The sequence below is a fragment of the Papilio xuthus genome, unplaced genomic scaffold, assembly GCF_000836235.2.
Source record: "Papilio xuthus unplaced genomic scaffold, Pxut_1.1 DF827135.1, whole genome shotgun sequence".
Taxonomy (NCBI): Eukaryota; Metazoa; Arthropoda; class Insecta; order Lepidoptera; family Papilionidae; genus Papilio; species Papilio xuthus.
The window spans coordinates 1,131,540-1,152,120 of record NW_013531514.1 but is presented as its reverse complement, the minus strand read 5'-3'; the positions used below and the strand labels follow the sequence as shown (position 1 = coordinate 1,152,120).

Here is a 20,581-nt window from a genome sequence, read left to right as displayed (position 1 = left end):
TAGAACCGTACTTCGTTTTTCCATGTAAAAAAAACAATTAAAGAAAGATTTAATATTTATTTAATAAAATCTTATATTAATGATACTATTCTTGGCACTATTATTTCTTTAATTCTTATACTATAATAATTTATTAAGATTTAATGAGCATTTCTAAAATATTCTGGTCGTAGTCATGTAATCGCATGCAACGTGGACTCTCCTGTGGTAGACCACCAATCTTGCCAAGCAGCCAGAACGTCTCCATCACTCCTTTGCCCTGTAAAATGAATTACAATCTTATCTTAATATAAATACGAATATTTGGATGGATGTTTATTTAAAGATATCTCCAGATCTGCTGAATGGATCTCTATAGAACACAGTCTGGAAGTACACATAGGCCACTAATTATGTTTTTATTCCGCGCAAACAGAGTCGCGGGCGTCAACTAGTTAATTATCACTTTTATTTCAGTCAAAAAAATATTAGTCTCAATCATATAGACGTCTTCACATAACCAAAAATGGACAGTGCATTTGTACTTGAACAATAATGAGTTGCAAGTAGCTGTTGGTTAATGAATTTACCTAATCTTAAATTTTTATAAAAGGTTAGAACAATGAGGCAATGCAGTATGACAACGCAGTATTATCTAAACGAGGTTCAGGCTAAGCGCCATCTGCACTCGGCCAACTCAAGCCCTGTGAAGCTGTAAATGCCTCTTCAAGGCAAACAGTGACTACTCAGTCACAAAAAAACGCAGTACTAGAACTACTATTGGTTTTATACTGCCATCCTTTAAAAAGTAAATACTATTCAAAAATGTATACAAGTGATTATAACTTTAGATATGTCACGTCCTTGTCAAATTATTTATATAGATTTCAACAATTCTAATAACAATGTCGTTAATCAAATGTGAATCTGTGATGGAAGCAGATCCGTCTTAGTGTGTGCATATTTACAGTGTACTGTCTCACTCTGCCTAATTATTCTGTCCTCGTGTGAAACGTATGCGTCAGTATTATGAAATATTGCGGTATTTCAACATTGGCGTATTTTGTGAGACTGAAGCCGAGCAAAATAAACAATTAATACGGCCTCTACTATCACTAATAAGACATTGATTATATAAAAATATACTAAGATGAATTTGAAAATAAAGAGTTTGAAAGAAATTTTTTACCGGTATATCAATGATTCCTCTAGATTCAATTTCGTATTTCCCAATAGAGTCCAGGGCTTTTTTCGTTGTTTGAGAAATGTGGATTTTCATTGCTGGAATAGTGGTTTACATAAAATTTAATTAGTGTAAGTAATGTAGTGCCCACATTTGTTTGAAATACGGGATACTCAAGGTGTTTCCTGTTGGACCGATCGGCCTAACGGTCCAACGGGAATTTACCTACGAACCTCCTTCCTCCTTCCATCCAACGTAGGATAAACTCATTTGTCAATAGCTAGCACTTCTCTCCGAATATAAATTACAACAGTAAAATATAACGGTAAATTCCATATTTTGCCACCCTTTGCTATCGGTTATATAAATATGAACGTATCTAATCCATCATAAGCGCCGTTGTGTTAACTACATATCTGTTCAAAGACCATTTATCAATCATGAATCACAAAATCAACTTATTCGATAAAATATCCTGTTTATTACACATCATAAATATCAAGAGGGTATTGATAATATTTCCGTTATAGATTAAATTGTAAACGAAATAAACATGACATAATGTATAAAAAGTAACGACTCTTGCCAGAAAAACATACATTTAGCCACGAGATGGTACAGAGGTTAATATTTGGTTCGTGTAGAGTTGGCAGACAAAATTTATGATTATTTAAAAATGGACTAGACAAGTCATGTGCTTTAAAGAAGATATTCTCATACACACCTTCCCCCGTGCTTTCCATTCTGCTAGCTGTATTAATAGTGTCTCCGAAGAGACAGTACCTTGGCATAGTTGTGCCAACCACGCCAGCCACACACGGCCCTGTGTTGATGCCCGCTCTGATCCTTAGCAACTCTTCAGGTCGATGCGGTACCCTCGCACCTTCCAGACCACGCATCAACGACAGTGACATATCCGCTATCTCTGATGCATGTCGATTGCCTAAACCAAAACAAATATATAGAGCCGACATTCTAAAGTTGCTCACAATTTTAGAGACACCGCGCTTAAGGCAATAGGAGGAACGTTATAATAAGTGAAGGGACGCACCACAACACGTGCTTTCCTCCAGCAGCTTATACCTGGCATGAACGTATGTACTGTCGTAGGAATCCGCGGTGTTCCGCTTATAGAAAAATTACCTTTTTTCTTGACTCAAAACAAACTTTTTATAAATAACCAATTGCAATGAGTTGCGCGAACGGTAGGATAACAGTAAAAAACAATTAGCCGTGTACCACTGACCGAACCTTTGTTCTACAAACATATTAAAAAGCAGTGTCCCATTGGTTATTCTTTGCGCTCGATGCGTACGAAACGTTCAAAGGAATATCGTTTTTGAGGTGGAACACCGCCAGTTTCCACGACTGTACTTCGTAATACACACAACGATCTCTTACCATTTCTCTGAGGCAATCCAGATACAACCATATACGCGTCGCCAATAGTCTCCACTTTGTAGACATCGTGCTGAACTATTTTCTCATCGAACAACCTATAAGATATTTATCTTTGTGTTAGTATCAATCTAATCTCCAATGCTAACTACATTATTAAATGTTTTACTGATACAATCTTTATAAAATCATATATCCGTCGCTAAAATTCATATTGCTTGATAAGGTGCATCATAATATAATAATATTTTATACTTAGTAGTACACTGAACTCTACAAATGGAATGGCTATAAGACGAAGTATTTGTGCGTATTTGACTCGCCATTTTTGGAGATGATGGTATTGGTTTTTAGTGGTGGTGTGAATTCGAACTAATAATATAGATAGAATTAACTGGCATGTAACATCAACAGGCGCGTTTAATTCAGAACAAATCGGAAACTGTTATTTCCAAGCAATCTCCTATCCATTTACGAAGTTTAATGCTCATATAACTACATACAGAAGAATAAAACAACTATGACCTACCTGTACAACATATTTAGCATATTAATAACCTCAATGGGTGTACTGGTAGCAGATATGTTGGTGAAGCCGACAATATCACTGAAGAAAATGGTGACCGCATCAAAAGATTCCGCGGGAACCGTCCTCTGAGCTCGGAGTCTCCTTATCACTGCCATAGGCAGCATGCGGGACAAAAGAACGTCGCTCTTTCTCTTCTCTGCTACTAACCGCTGATTGCTCAACTCTATCGACTCTGTAAATGTCTGAAAAGGTACACACTATTGGTTAATAAAAAAGCTGCCTGACTATAGCCCTATGATACTCACAGAAAGAACACGGATTGAATGACACCACAATTGTCAAAACAGCTTCCGTCGCATAGGCTCCAGAATGTCACAAAAGAATTGCGGGGTCAGACAAAGTGCTTTCGCGTCGAAGCGATTCCATAGCGAACTTCAAAATTGTAAGGAACTAGCGCGCGACAATCACAAGACATTTTGGAAGTTATTGTCAGTTCTATACATTTTTGAAATTCTTTATGGAATCGCTTCGTAGCGAATGCACTTTGCCTAAGCCCGCTGATCGACTATCAAAGAACTATTATCACAGCCTACACTTTGGCATGATTTTGTTTTGTTAAAGTTACTTTAATACATACGACCCAAAAATGTCAGTCAGCTTTTGATCCGAAATTTTAAATGATCCGATAAATTTCTAGACATAACAAAAAGTAGCATTTTTTCCTTAATTTTCATCCTTCTTCCGTGATATTTCCAAATGTATCTGGTCAAATAGATTTTATTCCAATTTCCTATGCTTTAATATTTCAAAACGTAGTCTGCCTTGCATCTTATCTGTTAATTAATGCAAGTAATACGTCACGAAATTATCTAAAGTAAATATAAGCTTATTGTATAAGCCATAAATCAAAAAGACGTTATCGTTCGAAATTCAAATAAATTAAATCTCGACGTTGAAAACATAAGCTACGGGACACGTGTCATTACTTCTTAGGTATCATACAAAATGGATTCCCATTGCCGAAACATGTACAAAAACGTATTGTCATCTCTATCATTCTCTATGAAACCATAGAGACAATAATATGTTTAACCATAGACAGTAGATAATAATAAATGTATAGAAACAAATGTGTTAGAACAACCATATTTTTAAGAACAAGAATAGGAGCTCAGAAACATGATTTATCTAGAATCTAATTTTAAAAATTAAGTAGTTGTTATGTATGTACTATGTGTACAATTTAAACAATAAAAAAAATCTAAAGATCACCTGATTATAACACAACATTCTTTAAACGTATCAAACCTGATCGATAAAAATATCGTTCGCCTTGGCCACCTCCTACTTGTACCAACATCCATTCACTTTATAACCTATTGCTCTATTCTTCCTTCGTATTGTAACAGGATATCATAAAATTGTCATATCCTATATTACTTCAAATCATGCTATTAATATTTATAATAGGACAAGAAAGTCTCTAATAAATATACTTCATACTATCCTATTAATATTATAAACTAACTGTCGCCCACGACTCCTTCCGCACGAAATTAAAAAAAAACAATTAGTAGCCTATATATTCTTCCAGACTATGTTCTATATGTATACCAAATTTCATCGATATCCATTCAGCCGTTCTGGAGATACCTTCAAACAAACATCCCTCCATCCATCCAACTATCCACACATTCGCATTTATAATATAAGTACGAAGAATGGAGTAACATTAGTATGATGGGAATGTTCAGATGGATGGATGGATGTTTTTTGAAAGGTATCTCCATAACGGCTGCATAGATCTCGCTTAAATTTGGCATAGATGTAGAACATAGTCTGCAAGAACACATAGGCTGCTTATTAAGTTTTTTTCTCTTTAATTCCGAGTCGCGGGCGACATCTAGTTATTTATATAAATAATAATTTCTAGGAACTTGTTGTTACACTAAATCAAGGTCTTTAGGAAATGTCAATAACTCCACCTTTCCATAGTGTTATTGAAACAGATGCTTAACTAAATAATTGTGACGTAAATATTGTAAAGTTAACAGATGTCAAAATACAATAGCAATAATATATTTTAATTTGTTTTTGTTTTACTATTAATCTGTACTGAATTCATATTGAATTAAAGTCCTTTAAAGGCGTTAAAATATTATACTAAATTACGTAATTTGATATCTATATCTTTGTTTTGTCTATTTATATCTGGAACCAAAATTTTGACTCTATTCAATAAGTATTCAAACAAGTTAATACATACTGGCTGTCCCTCGCGACTCATTCCGCACGAAATTAAAAAAAAAAAACTTAGTAGCCCACGTGTTCATCCAGCCAATGTTCTACATCTATGTTAAATTTCAGAAAGATCCATGCAGCCGTTTTGGAGATACCTTTAAACAGACATCCATCCATCTAAACATTCGCATTTATAATATTACAAAGTACAGTAAGATGCTTTTTTTAATATGTATTAAAATATATAAACTGTTCAAATATATACTAATGTATAATGAAGGACATTAATTAGTTGTTATATTAGTTTTACTGCGATGTCCATATTTGGTTAATTATTCACGCAAAACATTGATATAAAGGTCTAATAGGAAGTCGTGAGCAACGGTCAGATAATAGCAACGGAAAGGCTGCACATTTCAACAAAATCGACACCTATCTCTGACTCATAAAAGGCTATAAATTCATTTACTTACGCGCAATTTCTTCCAATACATTGACTACCAGAAAACATAACTATAGCTCAGTGTCACTTCAGCTCTCGAACTGATCGGACGTTAACCATGAAGGCGAATAAATTAATAATACAAGCGTTCGCGCTTATTTTATTATTCCAACTAATTGATTCTAAATCAACTTTCGATATAACGAGTTTAAGGACTGATCCTTTAAAGGTATTAAGTGAAGATATAAAGTGGTTGATACCAGTGAGAGTTAAACGCAGTGCTATAGTGTACAACAGATGTCCTTTAGGATATAAAAGATTGCCGCCACCTATAAACTGTATGAGATGTGATTTGTAAGTACATTTAACAATATTACGACAATTGAAACTCACTGTCACTATCAAGAACATACATCGAATGACAGAACATTTGACATTCTTTTTTGAAATTTCTTGAAACCTGAATTTTAATAAAACAGATTGTAAAGTAATATTTATTTAGCAATATATTTTATATCCACATTCCTGTTAGGTATAAAGGTTGAGTGACTCGATCTTAAGGGGATTGAACTGACGACCTTTAAATATATCATGACTTGCTTTTGCCAGCGACTCCGTCCACGCAGAATTAAAAAATTAGCAAGTCTATGCGCTCTTCTAGACTATGTTCTATATGTGTAATTTTTTATAAAGATTCGTTGATCCATTTTAGAGATACCTTCTAACAAACGGGATGTTTGTTATCTTCACTTTCACATTTATAATATTAGTAAGATGTCTAATAATGTTCGGTATGAAGAGTGAACTGCCCATTTTTATTTGAGACTGACAGTCTTTCAAAAACTGGCATCAGTATGTTTCTAGACTTGTAATTCAATTGATTCAAAGACCAGTTCATATGTCATTCCTTGTCTCATCTAGTTAGGGAAGGTGAGGAATTGATCTTACTTCTGTGTTATATAAATTATTATATTTATATAAATATATTTTTTTAAACAAATCTGTATTTATACAGGGTGTCCCAAAAGGTTACGTACATAGGAAGGGGGTTGATAGGGGTGGTCACAAGAGTCACCAGAAAAATAAAATAAAAATTCCCCTCTGGGTATTAAAAAAATAAATGGCATTTTTTAAAAACTTATAAATTTTACGCCTTCTGGGTCAATTTTAATTTTCTTTAAAATCTTTGTTAGTTGTATTGTTTTTTTTTTTTATTTCATATTGCTAAAGGGTTATTCACGAAAACATACTAGCTTTTTTTTAAATATAGCAATATTTGTAGGTCATCGGTTACAAAATTGCCCCAGAAGGTGTAAAATTTTTAAGTTTTTAAAAAATGCCATTTATTTTTTAATACCCAGAGGGGAATTTTTATTTTATTTTTCTGGTGACCCTTGTGACCACCCCTATCATCCCCCTTCCTATGTACATAACCTTTTGGGACACCCTTTATAATGTCTGCTCGTGCGCATTTCAATTACATGCTTATTATACAATAACAATAAAGATAACGTAGTTCTCGTAACTGCAAGATATGGTTCATACAAAGACCATACATTGAAGGACTAAACAATATTTAGAGATAATATTAAGAAACGGCAGCCCGTGTCGGTTTTCCGACTCTAGTGATATTACAAGGTTCTCTAATAAACATTGACTCGTAAAATTTAAAGGATAAGTTACGATAAAACAATTGAAATTCTATCCACACGATCTTAACGATTGGCATTCTACACTCGCAGTTTTAAACACATCTTCCTGTCTTACAAAAATTGCCTTGGAGAAAAATCTGTCACCTGCGGTATTTCCCAGCTCATACGATACGGAACCTTCAGATAAGAAGCGTTCCTACGTATTTCATTAACTCTGACAACGCAGTTGTAATTCTACTTATGTTGTTGTCGTGTTGTATTTTTTTTTTTGGTTGCAACGAAATAAAGCCTATGTTACATTAATAAACGCATCTAAAAATAAACAAATGAATTGCGTATTTACTGGACTAGAATGTTGCCGCCGCTCCACAAACTCAAAATTTTTATTAGCCTAAACTAATTTTTTTTTTCAATTTACTGTCCACTTTAAATCTTCTATATAGTTGTAGTATTGCACCGTTTGAATGGGACTGTATCACTATACAAATATATATGCTAAAGATATGAACAAACAAATCGTACTTTTTATGTAGACAGTAAATTTTTTTATATTATTTTAAAGACGTAATTAAACGCGGTTATACCTAATTGTTTTTATCACATCGCGTCTTTTGCACACGTTTTTTGTCAGTTTGTTTATCGTAGAACATCTTCAAGATCGCGTCGTGATTGCTAATATATGTCACCTTGATTTAGACGTATAAGGTCAAGTGCGCGAAGTGGTATTTTCTTCTAAGTTATATTTATTACTAGCTGTCACGACTCCAGCGACACGAGATTTAAAAAAAAGTAGACTATGTGTTCCTCCATATTATGTTCGACATGTAAGTCAAATTTCAACGAGATCCATACAGCCGTTCTGAACATACCTATACATACTTTTAGACATTATTAGTTAGAATCCTTTGGCGCGAATGACGCGCTTTAATTACAAAGTCAAGTGTCAGAATGATTAGTGAGGCGACATTTTAGTAAGGCTAGTGTTGCGCCAGTACACCGGCACAGTGTCGGAAAAATCCATCAATACATCCAAACATTCACATATATAATATTAGTATGATTTTTAACGATTTTTTTCTTAATTAAAATCTTAAAAAATCGGCCAGTATGACTTTATATTCTATTGTAAAGAAAGAAATACATGTGAACTAAGATCTTTAAAAATATAAGATTATTAATTGTATGTACCATTGTAATATTAACAAGGAAATTGAAGACGGAGATGAATCATTCGCGTATGTCGTAATCGGGCTTCTAATCGTTCAAATATTTACCGAGTATCGGCGCCATCGATAAGGTAACTTATCTAAATAAAATGAAACTGATTCACGCGACCAATATTTTAGATCCAAACATGTTAAAATCTAAGAATCACACTTTCATTTTCAAGTTTTACTTATTGTGAGGGATCTTGCCAATAAATTGTCTCATATTCCTGGTTCTTTATTGCGAACACAAGTCCTTACTTTTCTTCTAAACTAAAACGTCACACTTCTTTTATCATATATAATCTTACAATCTTTCGTTACGGCCAGTATTCGAAATAGGTTTTAATACAACACTTATGTTGTTAAAACACAAAATAGAATGATTTAAAGTCAATTTTTTTAGCCACAAACGGTTGTCAACAGTCCGTAGTAGTCGTATTTATAAATATTCCGCAGTAGAACGCAGGCGATAATTTGTAAACAAAACTATGTACTCGAATCGTAGTGTACTTAAACTTTGTAACAATACAACGTCCTAATGTATACGAGAACCATTTTTCGTCTATCTTAACGTGTGTTTCTAAAACCTAAATCCCCGTTTGAAACATATTGTCTCTGTTTTGTCAAAGATAATGACAGAGAGCACAATATGTTTAAGCATAGGTTTTGGTCTCAGAAACTCATGGTTAGATAGGTTTTATTAATTTATTATGCAGTTGATAAAGGCATACATCATATCAGATTGAATTATTTCATACATTGCACCAAAATATGCATCGTAGATCTTTATTTTGTTCCATTAAAATACGTAGTGCATGAAATGTACAAGATAAGGAAAATCAACTGTGAAAAATACATCTGTATAACTTATAGTTATAAGTAGAACTGAATGCCTTCAATTGAATAAAAGATCAAAACATACTAATTCCTTCGCCTTCCCCGAACAGGGAATTCCCCGATGTCGATTCCCAGTGCGAGTTTTTCTTATTAACTAATAGATGGCGTTAGTGTACATCAGTATTAGTAATTTAAATCAAAAAATTCAAAATTCATTTTTATAAATAATTTGTAACAAAAAATATGAAAACATTTTTATTTTTCACCCCATTCAAGTTACTGGTCCAGTGTAATCCATAAAAACTATAAATATATTGTTTTATTTAATACTAGCTGACGCCTGCGACTCCGTCCGCTTGGACATATAAAAAACATAATTAGTGTAGCCCATCCATCCACATCACATCCCTCTAAACATTCGCATTTATAATATTAGTAAGTTAAATAGAAAACAGCTCTTCAAGCCATATATTCTAAAAAAAAATTAATAAATAGTATCCTATGTCCGTCTCCTAGCTCTCGGCTATCTCCTCACCAATTTTCAAACATATCGGTAAAGCCGTTGTTGAGTTATAAATAGTGTAACTAACAAGACTTTCTTTTATATATATAGATAAAATTTTGTTTTTTTTTTGATTTCAGGTACGAAGCACAAACAGGCGACTCATGTTGATAGAGAAATACCAAATAGAATTGTATTACAAATTAAAGACTGATCGTTTATAAGTTAGATCGAGTTTTATCCATCAACATAAAAAGATGGCGCTGACGACAACGGATGGAATCTACTTTAAAATGCTATTTAAAAAAAATCTTGATAATTCTCCAACGATGTTTACGATCGAACTCCGAACATGACTATAACATCATCATCACTTCAACAAAGATAACGATGAAAAGTAGATAAATATGAAGCTACAAACATTAAAATCGTCCAATATGTACTCGTATATTAACAAGCCAATTGGGAAAAGAAACCCGAAAGAAAAATATATAGATTTTATTTTCATTCCCAAAGGAATAGTAATGGCGGATTTCAATTTGGAACAATCCTGATACACCTCTTGGGATTGCAACCTTCAATTGTTCTGTAAACACGATAGCAAAATAATACGTCATTAACCGTAGGTTTCTGAGACCAATATCTCCATTTAAATCATATTGTTATCCCAGATAGAGATAATGACGATATGATTTAAACATAGATTTTATTCTGGGAAATCAATGGTAATAAATATGCAAGCTATATTATTATATGTACTTTTGTAAAAAGAAAAAATCCATAGAGTAGATTAAAATTACAATTAAAATAAATACATTTAATTATTGTGTAAATATGAGATTAGAGAGTATTTAACAGTGGTAGAGCCCGCTTTAACATCTTCGCACGAATTGGCCCGGCTCGCCTGGTGAAATACCACGACCACACAGAAGACACGCGTCAAGTGGAAGCTATTCCGCGTTTCGTCTGATGAGTGTGTGTCCCGGAGGCCTAATTTAATCCTCTTTCCCTTCCCCCCTTTTTTCTTGTAAGGAAAAGATGGAAAGTGGAAGTGGACTTTACGGATGAGAGGATGCATGGGAAGGGAAAATATTTTCTTTCTGTGCATCCTCTCCTCCGTCGATTAAAGGTAGGCAACGCATATGTAATTACGTATGTCTATGGGCAACAGTCACTTTGCTATTTTAGCGATTTCAGGTGGCCGCTCGCTCGTTTGCCACCTTATGATATAAAAAAAATGATAATGAATGTTTTACATCGACTTGCCATATTTATTTTAATGCGGTTAAAGTTTCTAAGGAAATATGTAATCCATCTCACGCATTTACAAGTTCTAGGATGTGATTGTATGTTGGTCACGATCTTTTTCATTTTACGTATATTATTAATCTGTATATAAAAAAAGTATTTATATGTGTAATTAAATATGTTGATAATTGTATTATGTACTTTGATTTTAGTATTTCATTTTCTATTCCTAGAATTGGTGCTAGGAATAGAAAGTTAATATCACAGTATTAATTTCAATAAATTATTCTTTGACTAAAACAATAAAAAATCGATGGCGCAATTTTTTTATCTAATCCAACTATTTTAACTCGTTTTATATAAAATATGAACTTTAACAATAAATCTGATTTCCAAATAAGAATAAGCAGCACTTGTTATGTCATCTTTTTTTAATATTAGCGTTTTTTTTGTAAATTCAATAATATTTCTTTTACCATTCCAACTAAGGACTTGTGCTAGGATATGATTTACGACAATAGTCGAATGGCGGGATTCGAACTCCCTACCTCGTGATCGGAAATCCGTAATCTTAACCATTACTATTAACGCTTTAGAGACACATTTTTTGATATTAGAAAATGTTTGTTAATTCACTATGTAAGATATGTTTTACCATATTCGAAAGGCGGGATTCGAACCCATTGTAGTAAAATGTACTCTCGATCGATCTATATAAAAATGTAAAATAATGGTTTACTTCGTTCCGATTTAAAAGCTAAAAGCGGCTATTGACAATGAATTCTATCTACACTATTAGTTCAAATCTACGCCACCGCTACAAGCCGCAACCATCAGCGCCAAAATGGCGAAAATCAAATAGGCACAAAATATTACTTCTAATAGCCAGTCCATTTATAGAGGTCAGTCTTCCGTGTCCTTAACCAGTGTATAAGCGCTTCAAAAACTCTAGTCAGATCTTCAAAAAACGTTAATTTTTCTATTTGATATTGTATATCTATTTTTGATCTATATTATGTAATAATTTGTATGTAATTATGTTTTTATAAATAAAACTACGCAACTAACATGTTCATTTTTTATTTCTCCTATACTTAATGAAAGAAAAGTACGAGTATATGTTCGAAAACTTGTATTGTCAGCATTTTATGGAAAAAACTGAGGAAAATTCTAATATACAAATACAAATAGTAAAAAAAATGTTAAAGAAGCATTAAACCTTATTCACCAGATAAAAAGTATATCTTCTTAGCATTTTTAAATCATCATCATCAGCTCACTATACGTCCCCACCGAGGGGCTCGGAGCCTACCCTAAGTTAGGGGTGACTAGGCCATAGTCAACCACGCTGGCCCACTGCGGGTTGGTTGACTTCACACATATCTTTGAATTTCTTCTCAGATATGTGCAGCATCACGATGTTTTCCTTCACCGTAAGAACGTCGGATAAATGTACATATGTAAATCGGAAATCGAAAAACACACTGGTACATGGCGGGATTCGAACCCAGGACCTGCAGATTGCAAGTCAAGCGTTAGACCACTGAGCCACCGACGCTCCCTTTTAAATCAATAAATAAAAAAAAATCGAATTGATACCTCCAATAAAACATCCTTGAATTTCTTTGAATACGTAAGAATCAGAATAAAATTAAAGAAAAAAAAAGAATTAAGGCGTTACAAGTGATGAGGAAGATTACATGAAATAGTCTTCAATAAACAACAACGCATCTACATATTTATATTAAACAAAATTGACTTCGTCTGATTGTTTAATTAGAAACACGCATACCAATCTTATAATAACAACAATTATGAATTGTTGCACTAAACGCAACTTATTGTTGTAACAAATTACCTCATAAAACCTCAGGCGTCATCCCAGCTTTAATTTATATCACATTAACTGTCGTCCGCGACTCCGTCCGCACAGAATTTAAAAAACTTAATTAGCCTATGTGTTCTTCCAAACTATGTTCTACATCTATGCCAAATTTCATCGAGATCCATTGAGCCGTTCAGGACATACCTTCTAACAAACATACATCCATCCATCCATCCAAACATTCGCATTCATTAGTAAGAAAGTAAGAATAATTTTGCCATTAGCTATAGCCCGTAACATTCTTTGTTAAACTAAAAAGAAAAACTGTGTACAGTCGGACCTGGATAAGTGAGAGTTTAAGGGACCGCAATATTTTCTCGCTTATAGACGTTTCTCTCTGACCCGAGTTTCTCTCGGAGTAAAAACTCTTTGCTTCCGCAGTCAATTTTGAATTTAATTTTCTTTGGGTGCTTCAATTTCTTAGTCAGAGGTTCGCTGCCATTTGAAAACTTTAACAGGGGTTCTTGTAGCTAAAAGTTGGAGAAACCCCGCTGCGCTTTTCAGACTTTAATCTGTTAGCGATATATTCTTGAGAAAAATAAATGTATTTTTAACGAATATTTTAAAGTGTATGAAAAGTGACATGATTAAGAAGAGAGTAATAACTGTAATGACGAAAAATACGATCTGAAAAACGAAAACCTGGAACTCCAACAACACAAGAGTGGGATAAGTCCAGAGACGATGCATATGATTAACATTTTATAGGCTATACATATTAATAAAATTAGAGTGTCTGTTGCAATATAGAGAAATAAATCATATTTCGTAAACGTAAATATTTTTAAAAATTTTATCCGTCTGTCTTGGTAATCTCCAGAAGGAATAGATTGATTTTGATGGGACTTCGACCCGAAGGTAGCTAATACACGCGTTCATATTGAGGCTTTTTTTAAATTCTGCGATGACAAAGTCACGGATGACCCCTAGTTAGTAATATTTGGTATTATAGTCGTCGAAAGGTCAAAGATATCCCCACCAAGGGACACGAGCCTACTATAAATTAGGGGATGACCAGATCTTAGTCAACTACGCTGTCTCACTGCGGGTTATTGCGTGCTTCCATTAGACCATTTATAGTCAATGCATAAAGTGAATCATTATTACGTTATTCTTTTTACTTCTTCCCTCTTGTTGTGTACGACAGGATTTAGTAAGAGATCTGGAGTCGTGTTCGATAGACGTGCAGTGAAAATGGCAATTTATAAAAAAATATTCGCAGTGTTAGTGTTGTTTAGTTTGTTATTATTGTCTTCGTCTTTTAAACTCACGATGTCTGATTTACCAAATCGAAGTAACAGCGGATTATTCGAATCTACTAATACGCAAGATTCAGAGTTGGTTAGAAAAAGTATAGTCAAACGTGATGCTATAACAGATGGGAAGTGTCCGAAGAATTTAATAAAGCTCTACCCCATTGGATGCATTACTTGTGAAATGTGAGAATTAAATTTCTTTAATAAGTCAAATAACTCTGTTCCTAATTCAAATAAAATTTTTAGTATTAATTAGAATCCTTTGGCGCGAATGGCGCGCTTTCGTTACCAAGTCAAGTGTCAGATTGATTAGTGAGGGGACATAATCGTTAACATTTTAGTAAGGCTAGTGTTGCGCCACACCGGCACAGTGTCGGATTTTCTTTCTAACGAAATGTAATTTATATTTTTATCATTAGCGTAGTTTCTTAATCGCTTATTTGGCAGAAGACTATCCTTTTCATTATCGTTTAGAACTTTTGACAAAACGTGATAATTTTAAGTATTAAAATTATTTTTTTTTCTTTCAGGTATGAAAATATTACAGGATTGATTTGTCCGAAGCGAATAAACAAATGAATACTCTTTAGAAACAAATAAAAGAAAAAGAAACTGCATAAAAGAAAAGAAGACTAACACGCAATTCTAATTACGTATTTTGAATTATAAATGTGATATTATTTAACACGTTAAACGCCACTCCAGTCAGCGGTGACCAGAACCCTGCATGCATTTAACCCCCGCGTAGGGCACCTTTGACCTCATGAAGTTGTTTCTTCCGTTCCTTCCTTCGCTTCCGATTGAACTCTAAACTAAAAGCAAAAAGTTTTTAGTGACTTTATATTTCTTCTATGGCGTTTAACGTGTTAAGCGAATTATTGGATTAATTATATTTATTTAATTTGTGAATATATGGAGACAGAAAATTACACTAGATAAACGATATTACTAATGCAATGAAAAATATTCAAAACCTATGTGACATTAGTAATCGATATCTTTAATTTGTCTATGTATTTTTTGTCTATGGAATCTTAAAATTCTTTGCAATTGTGTTCTTATTATAAGATGTTTCATTTTTATTATGTTTTGTTTTTGTAATTGTTTTATTTCAAATTAGATAGAATTATTTTTTTTATTCTATCGTATTTTTTGTTTTGTTTGAATAAATTATCATGTAAATATATTCTACTTTTATTTGGGAATTACATAAAATGTAAATGTGAAAATTGCGTATGACACTAAGAAAAAAATTATAAATTCGGTAGATTTCCAGAATACATCTTTAAATGGCTAATCTATTTAAAATAAAAAAGTAATATCCATATCTTAACTCCTTACTAATAAATACAATGGATGGATGGATAGATGGATGAATGTTTGAAGGCATCTTCATAACTGAATGGATTTCGATGAAATTTGGCATGTGTGTAGAACATACTTTAGAAGATCACATAGGCTACTATTTTTTTTTTATCCCGCGGAAGGAGTCACAGGCGACAGCTAGTGAATTATAAAACTGTATGGAGAATATAAACGTATCATATTACTGTATATTTATGATTAATTATTTGTTATCTATTTCTCATAATTCGATCGCGTTTAGGTGATGTTCGAATCCATTTACTCCGCTCATAAACATTACGAATATAAGGAAAGTGTTATAGTAAATTTCATTATTCCAACAAATTTTCATGCCATCCCTCTCATTTCATTTCAGATACTTGAGACAACAGTATGTTTCGTACGGCGGTCAGTAATGGAAACTCAAAGTTACGAAACTCAGAGACATATATTTAATTGCGCATCAATTCTTTGAAATAAATTGTTTCATAATAAAGAGTCAAATACATTTGGTATTCATCACGTTGATTAAAATTAATAATTTTATAATATAATAATATGATTAGAGGTAGAAGCACTAAAAACCCAATAGTTTAGGGTACGTACACATACGATAATTGGTTTAAATACAAATTTTAATTAACACAATGATACATATCCTAATACATAAATTCTAAGAGTAATGCCATACGAGCTAATTTGTACGAATGTAGAGATAAAGCAAGCTAGCATGCGTTGGCTTATGCACGTGTGGCATCGCTCTTATTAGTGTACCTGTATGGTCCATATCGTATGTCTGAGGAGTAGGATTAGTACAGGCGAAGCCAACAACACTATGATCAGTACAGCCACACCAATACCAAGAGTTCTCCGAGCGGACCACACTTCGTGACTCGCCGATGTCCTACAAAAAAACCAAGGTGTAAGCAAATTGTTGTCGCCGATAAAATCTTCTGACAGCAACCTAAGTTAAAATTAGTCGTGTACGGCGGCCCTTATCTTATTAGAAATATAATGCAATGCTACATAACATGGTTTGCAACAATGTAAATCTGCCCGTAGAAGGCGACGTATTTAAAATAAATTTATATTAACGACTCACTCTTGTATTCTAAAGAACTTTGAGTAATAAAGGGAATAATACGTGAACCTAAATAACATATTATATTATAAATCCACGATTTCAAGAATTTAAGTCGTCTTAAATTAGGTTAGTATACGTAACATTTATATTAATCAATAAATTGGAAAAACCCAGTATTAATAAATTACACCTAAACGGTTACAATTAGTCACGGATTCCCTCAAGGTAAGAAAAATAGTTATGAATATAAAACACCGCATTTATTTTAAAGTTCAGCAACATCTGTAGTTTATTAAATAGCTTTTTTGCGTGCTCTTTTTAAAATACTGGCAATATAAAAATACTTCACGATGATTAAAAAAAAATGTCGAAATCATTAGAAGATTCAAAATGACGACCCGTGGTTATTGGCAAGGGCATATTACGCGTAAAGAAAAGCGTTCACAGGTAACCTGCCCCGGCATTCTTTTAGATCTGCCATTATCTAAATTATATTTTACGCAGCGTCTCGTGCAAAATTGCGAGCCGCCATAATGCTAGGAAGTGTACCTGATAACGTTCCACAGCACTTGTTGTATTTGTTTTAAATCCTGCAAAGAATTCTCCGCGCTATCCTTATTGTTCATCGCCCACTGTTTGACAACGTCAATGGCCACATTACCGTCAAGATGAAGTGCCTCGGTGTTATTAAAACTGAAAATATAAATGGTATTACTGATTCACTGATTCAGAAAAGGTCAGGACCAGATTCCATCCACGCCATCTCGATGGCAGATAATCCACAACCGTGCGGTTTTCGCGACATTTCCTGCTTTGCTCCCTCGACGGTATTTCCAAACCGCTACGACTTAGGGTCCTTCAAGAAGCGAGCGTATCACCATCTCAAAGGCCGATAACGCATCTGCGGTTCTTCTAGTATTGCAGATGTCCATGGGCGACGATGAACACTTCGGTGTTCCCGCTGCTTGTTTGCCCCATTCTCTTTTAAAAAAAATGTGCTAACGACATCATTTTTGGCATACTTGATGAACAGTCGAAAGACGTTTTCTACCCATTCTTATGATGACAGTTTGCTAAACTTTCGATTCTTTGAGTGTACTTACATTAAGCCAACAGTTTCCATCATCTCCACCTCCTCTATTAGACTCTCCAGTTCCAAGTATTGTGTGACGGTCTGCATGTGATCCTGTCCTGACGCCAGGTGTACCAGTATCTCGGCGACCATCTGCATATCCAGCTTCTCAGAAGTAGACGCGTAGATGGATAGCATCAGTACTAAGGATAGTTCCTCCATTGTCCTCATTAACTCTGAACCAGCTGAAAGCTGCCTGGAAACATAAATCATATTCTATTTTTGGTAAACAATTTTTGGTAACGACGATGTTTTATTGGTATCAAGACATGAAATCATTAAGCAAATCTGTTTAGCAAAAGGCAGTCACATAAAGTCAGTAACATTGCAGTCAGAAAAAAAAAATGCCTGGATGTAACTTTGAAAGAAATATTTCTTAAAAACTTATGAAGAACATAATCTGGAAGAACGAACGGAGTCGTTGGTGACAGCTAATCTTATATATAAAATTCTCGTGTCACAATTTTCGTTCCCATACTCCTCCGAAAAGGCTTGACCGATTCTCATGAAATTTTGTTGGCATATTGAGTTGGTCTGAGAATCGGCCAACATCTATTTTTAATCCCGCGCGGACGGAGTCGCGGGCGACAGCTTGTACAAGTATAAATATTACCAAGTTATTAACAATACTTATTTAATAAGTTGTTATACTTGTTTTATGTAATTATCAAAAGGATGCAGTATAAAATAAAAATGCAACAAAAAGGCTGTGCATTGCATGAGTCACTAAGAAAAGTCTCGGACGCGGCGAGCACGCCTTTTGACTCATCAGTTATTAACCGGACCCAAAGATTCTAACACATTCCTCGGTGAAATTTTAAAAATAAACTTTAACTGTCCCGATAATGTGGTCGTGTGACCGCAAAATAATTGGTGATCACGGTCGACTCATTGTTGACTAACTCCTTATTTCCCTAAATGTTTCATTTTATTACATTACTAATCGATTATGTAATCGTTTGACATCAATCCATGTTTCTAGACGATTACATTTATTTTATATCTGGCAGCAACCTCGGACAAAGAATTAGTATAGCTATTCAAAGGGGGAACGCTGCCAGTATCTTCGGAACCTTTGCCTAAAGGGACTCCTTTTAATAATATATTTCAGTTTATTGTTGCTCAGGCATAAGTTGCCCACTGCTGGGCATAGGCCTCCCCCAAAGATAGCCACGATGACCGGTACTGTGCTACCTGCATCCAGGACGCTCCCGCAACCTTGACCAGGTCATCGGTCCATCTTGCGGGAGGCCCGGGCACGCTGCGTCGACCTGTCCGTGGCCGCCACTCTAGCGGCCAATGCTAAGTTAATTATTCGTGTATAATATTTTATTTAATATCATAGATTTAAGACTCTTATTAAATAATATTAAGTTGTTTTGGTTTTGTAATAAAAACCGTGGACGAAGTCTCGAACAAGACCTAGTTTGTATTTTATATTTTTTTTCATAAACTACAAATGTATAACAAAGTTTGATCTTACATGTGGGTTAATCGTCAGATTCTATGCCTATAATGTTCCTTCAAAGACATGTTGCATAATATTTAACATATCTTATTCTCTATTAAAAAACTGATGTAAATTTTGCTTTATATGCATGTTTTGGTAGTGGAAAATTACAATATTGTTTAAGATAAGACGTCACCATCAGACGCTTATCCAGCTTGTCTTCTCATTCTGAGATAAACTTAAATCAAGCTGGAAAATTGCTCAATTACGCAAATTGACAATAACGAATGCGGCTACATTAACAAGGTGGTAAATAGTGGTATCTTTTCTTTCATGTTATTTCAAATGTGTTGTCATATGCCTAATTTTTTTTTTATTTGTGCTGCATTCGATTGCAAGTAAAAGTTTGACCACGCGTAAGGAATTATTGAGAGCTTACTGTACTTTTTAAATTATTTAGGTTAGCAAGAATGAATCACACTCGATATGCCTGAGGAATGCAGATTATAACCTTGTCAAACAACCTTCGTATAATTATTATTATTCAAATTATTTAATCGACAAATTCGTCTCAATTATTTGACTATGAAGGTCGAATATAAGAGTGAGGTGACTGTCCGAATAACCGTAGTTATAGATGAAAAAGAAACGCAAACAAAACTGCTAAAAGGGAATGAGTCACAACGTTTAGAACCGCAAGTATGTTAATGCTATTAAAGGTACTTATTTCCTTGAGAGGATCACAATTTAATTACAGTAACATATTTTATGGTAATAGTTCTGTTGTGGTCACAACATTCTCCCCACATATCCCTTAATAATTTTGTCTATATATCCACATAAAACCAAAGATTTAATACGTTTTACGATTCTTATAATATATAACATCACGAATAAAACAATTATGTATCACGGCCTAAATAAAGATCCTTTTGCATTTAAGATGCTCATTAATTATTTACTTTTCATCTCCTCCATGTTCCGCATCTACCAATTTGGGACTTTTATTTTATTTCCAACATAATACAACACGTAAATTTCTTCTCCCTTACTCTTCAAACCCCTTATTCACTATCTTAAATAACTTGCAAATGTAAAAGTGACATTTTAGTAATTTCTAAACTTTTTCTCCACGGACTTGGGTTCTAATTAATTTGAATTAGTTGCCTCTAACTAGAGCGTCGGTGGCTCAGGGCTTAAGCACTTGACTT

At 33.9% G+C, this 20,581-nt stretch overlaps 1 protein-coding gene across 1 annotated transcript; it reads right to left on the bottom strand.

Moving 5' to 3' along the window:
- Window positions 1–133: 133 nt before the first annotated feature.
- LOC106119620 (atrial natriuretic peptide receptor 2) lies at window positions 134–18,125 on the bottom strand. Its single transcript, XM_013314666.1, has 8 exons — window positions 17,892–18,125; window positions 17,338–17,481; window positions 16,479–16,608; window positions 3,090–3,331; window positions 2,564–2,658; window positions 1,887–2,105; window positions 1,169–1,260; window positions 134–259 (listed from the first exon to the last, which is right to left on the bottom strand). The coding sequence occupies exons 1-8, from the start codon at window positions 18,089–18,091 to the stop codon at window positions 134–136; spliced, it is 1,248 nt and encodes a 415-aa protein (XP_013170120.1). The 5' UTR covers window positions 18,092–18,125.
- Window positions 18,126–20,581: the final 2,456 nt, after the last annotated feature.

Excerpts from the sequence above, each read along its gene's own strand:
- LOC106119620 (XM_013314666.1), bottom strand. The coding sequence starts at position 18,091 with ATGAGGACAATGGAGGAACTATCCTTAGTACTGATGCTATCCATCTAC. Across the intron at positions 16,609-17,337 it reads GTGCTGTGGAACGTTATCAG|GACATCGGCGAGTCACGAAG; the intron begins GTACACTTCCTA and ends GTTTTTTTGTAG. Across the intron at positions 260-1,168 it reads GAGGAATCATTGATATACCG|GGCAAAGGAGTGATGGAGAC; the intron begins GTAAAAAATTTC and ends TTCATTTTACAG.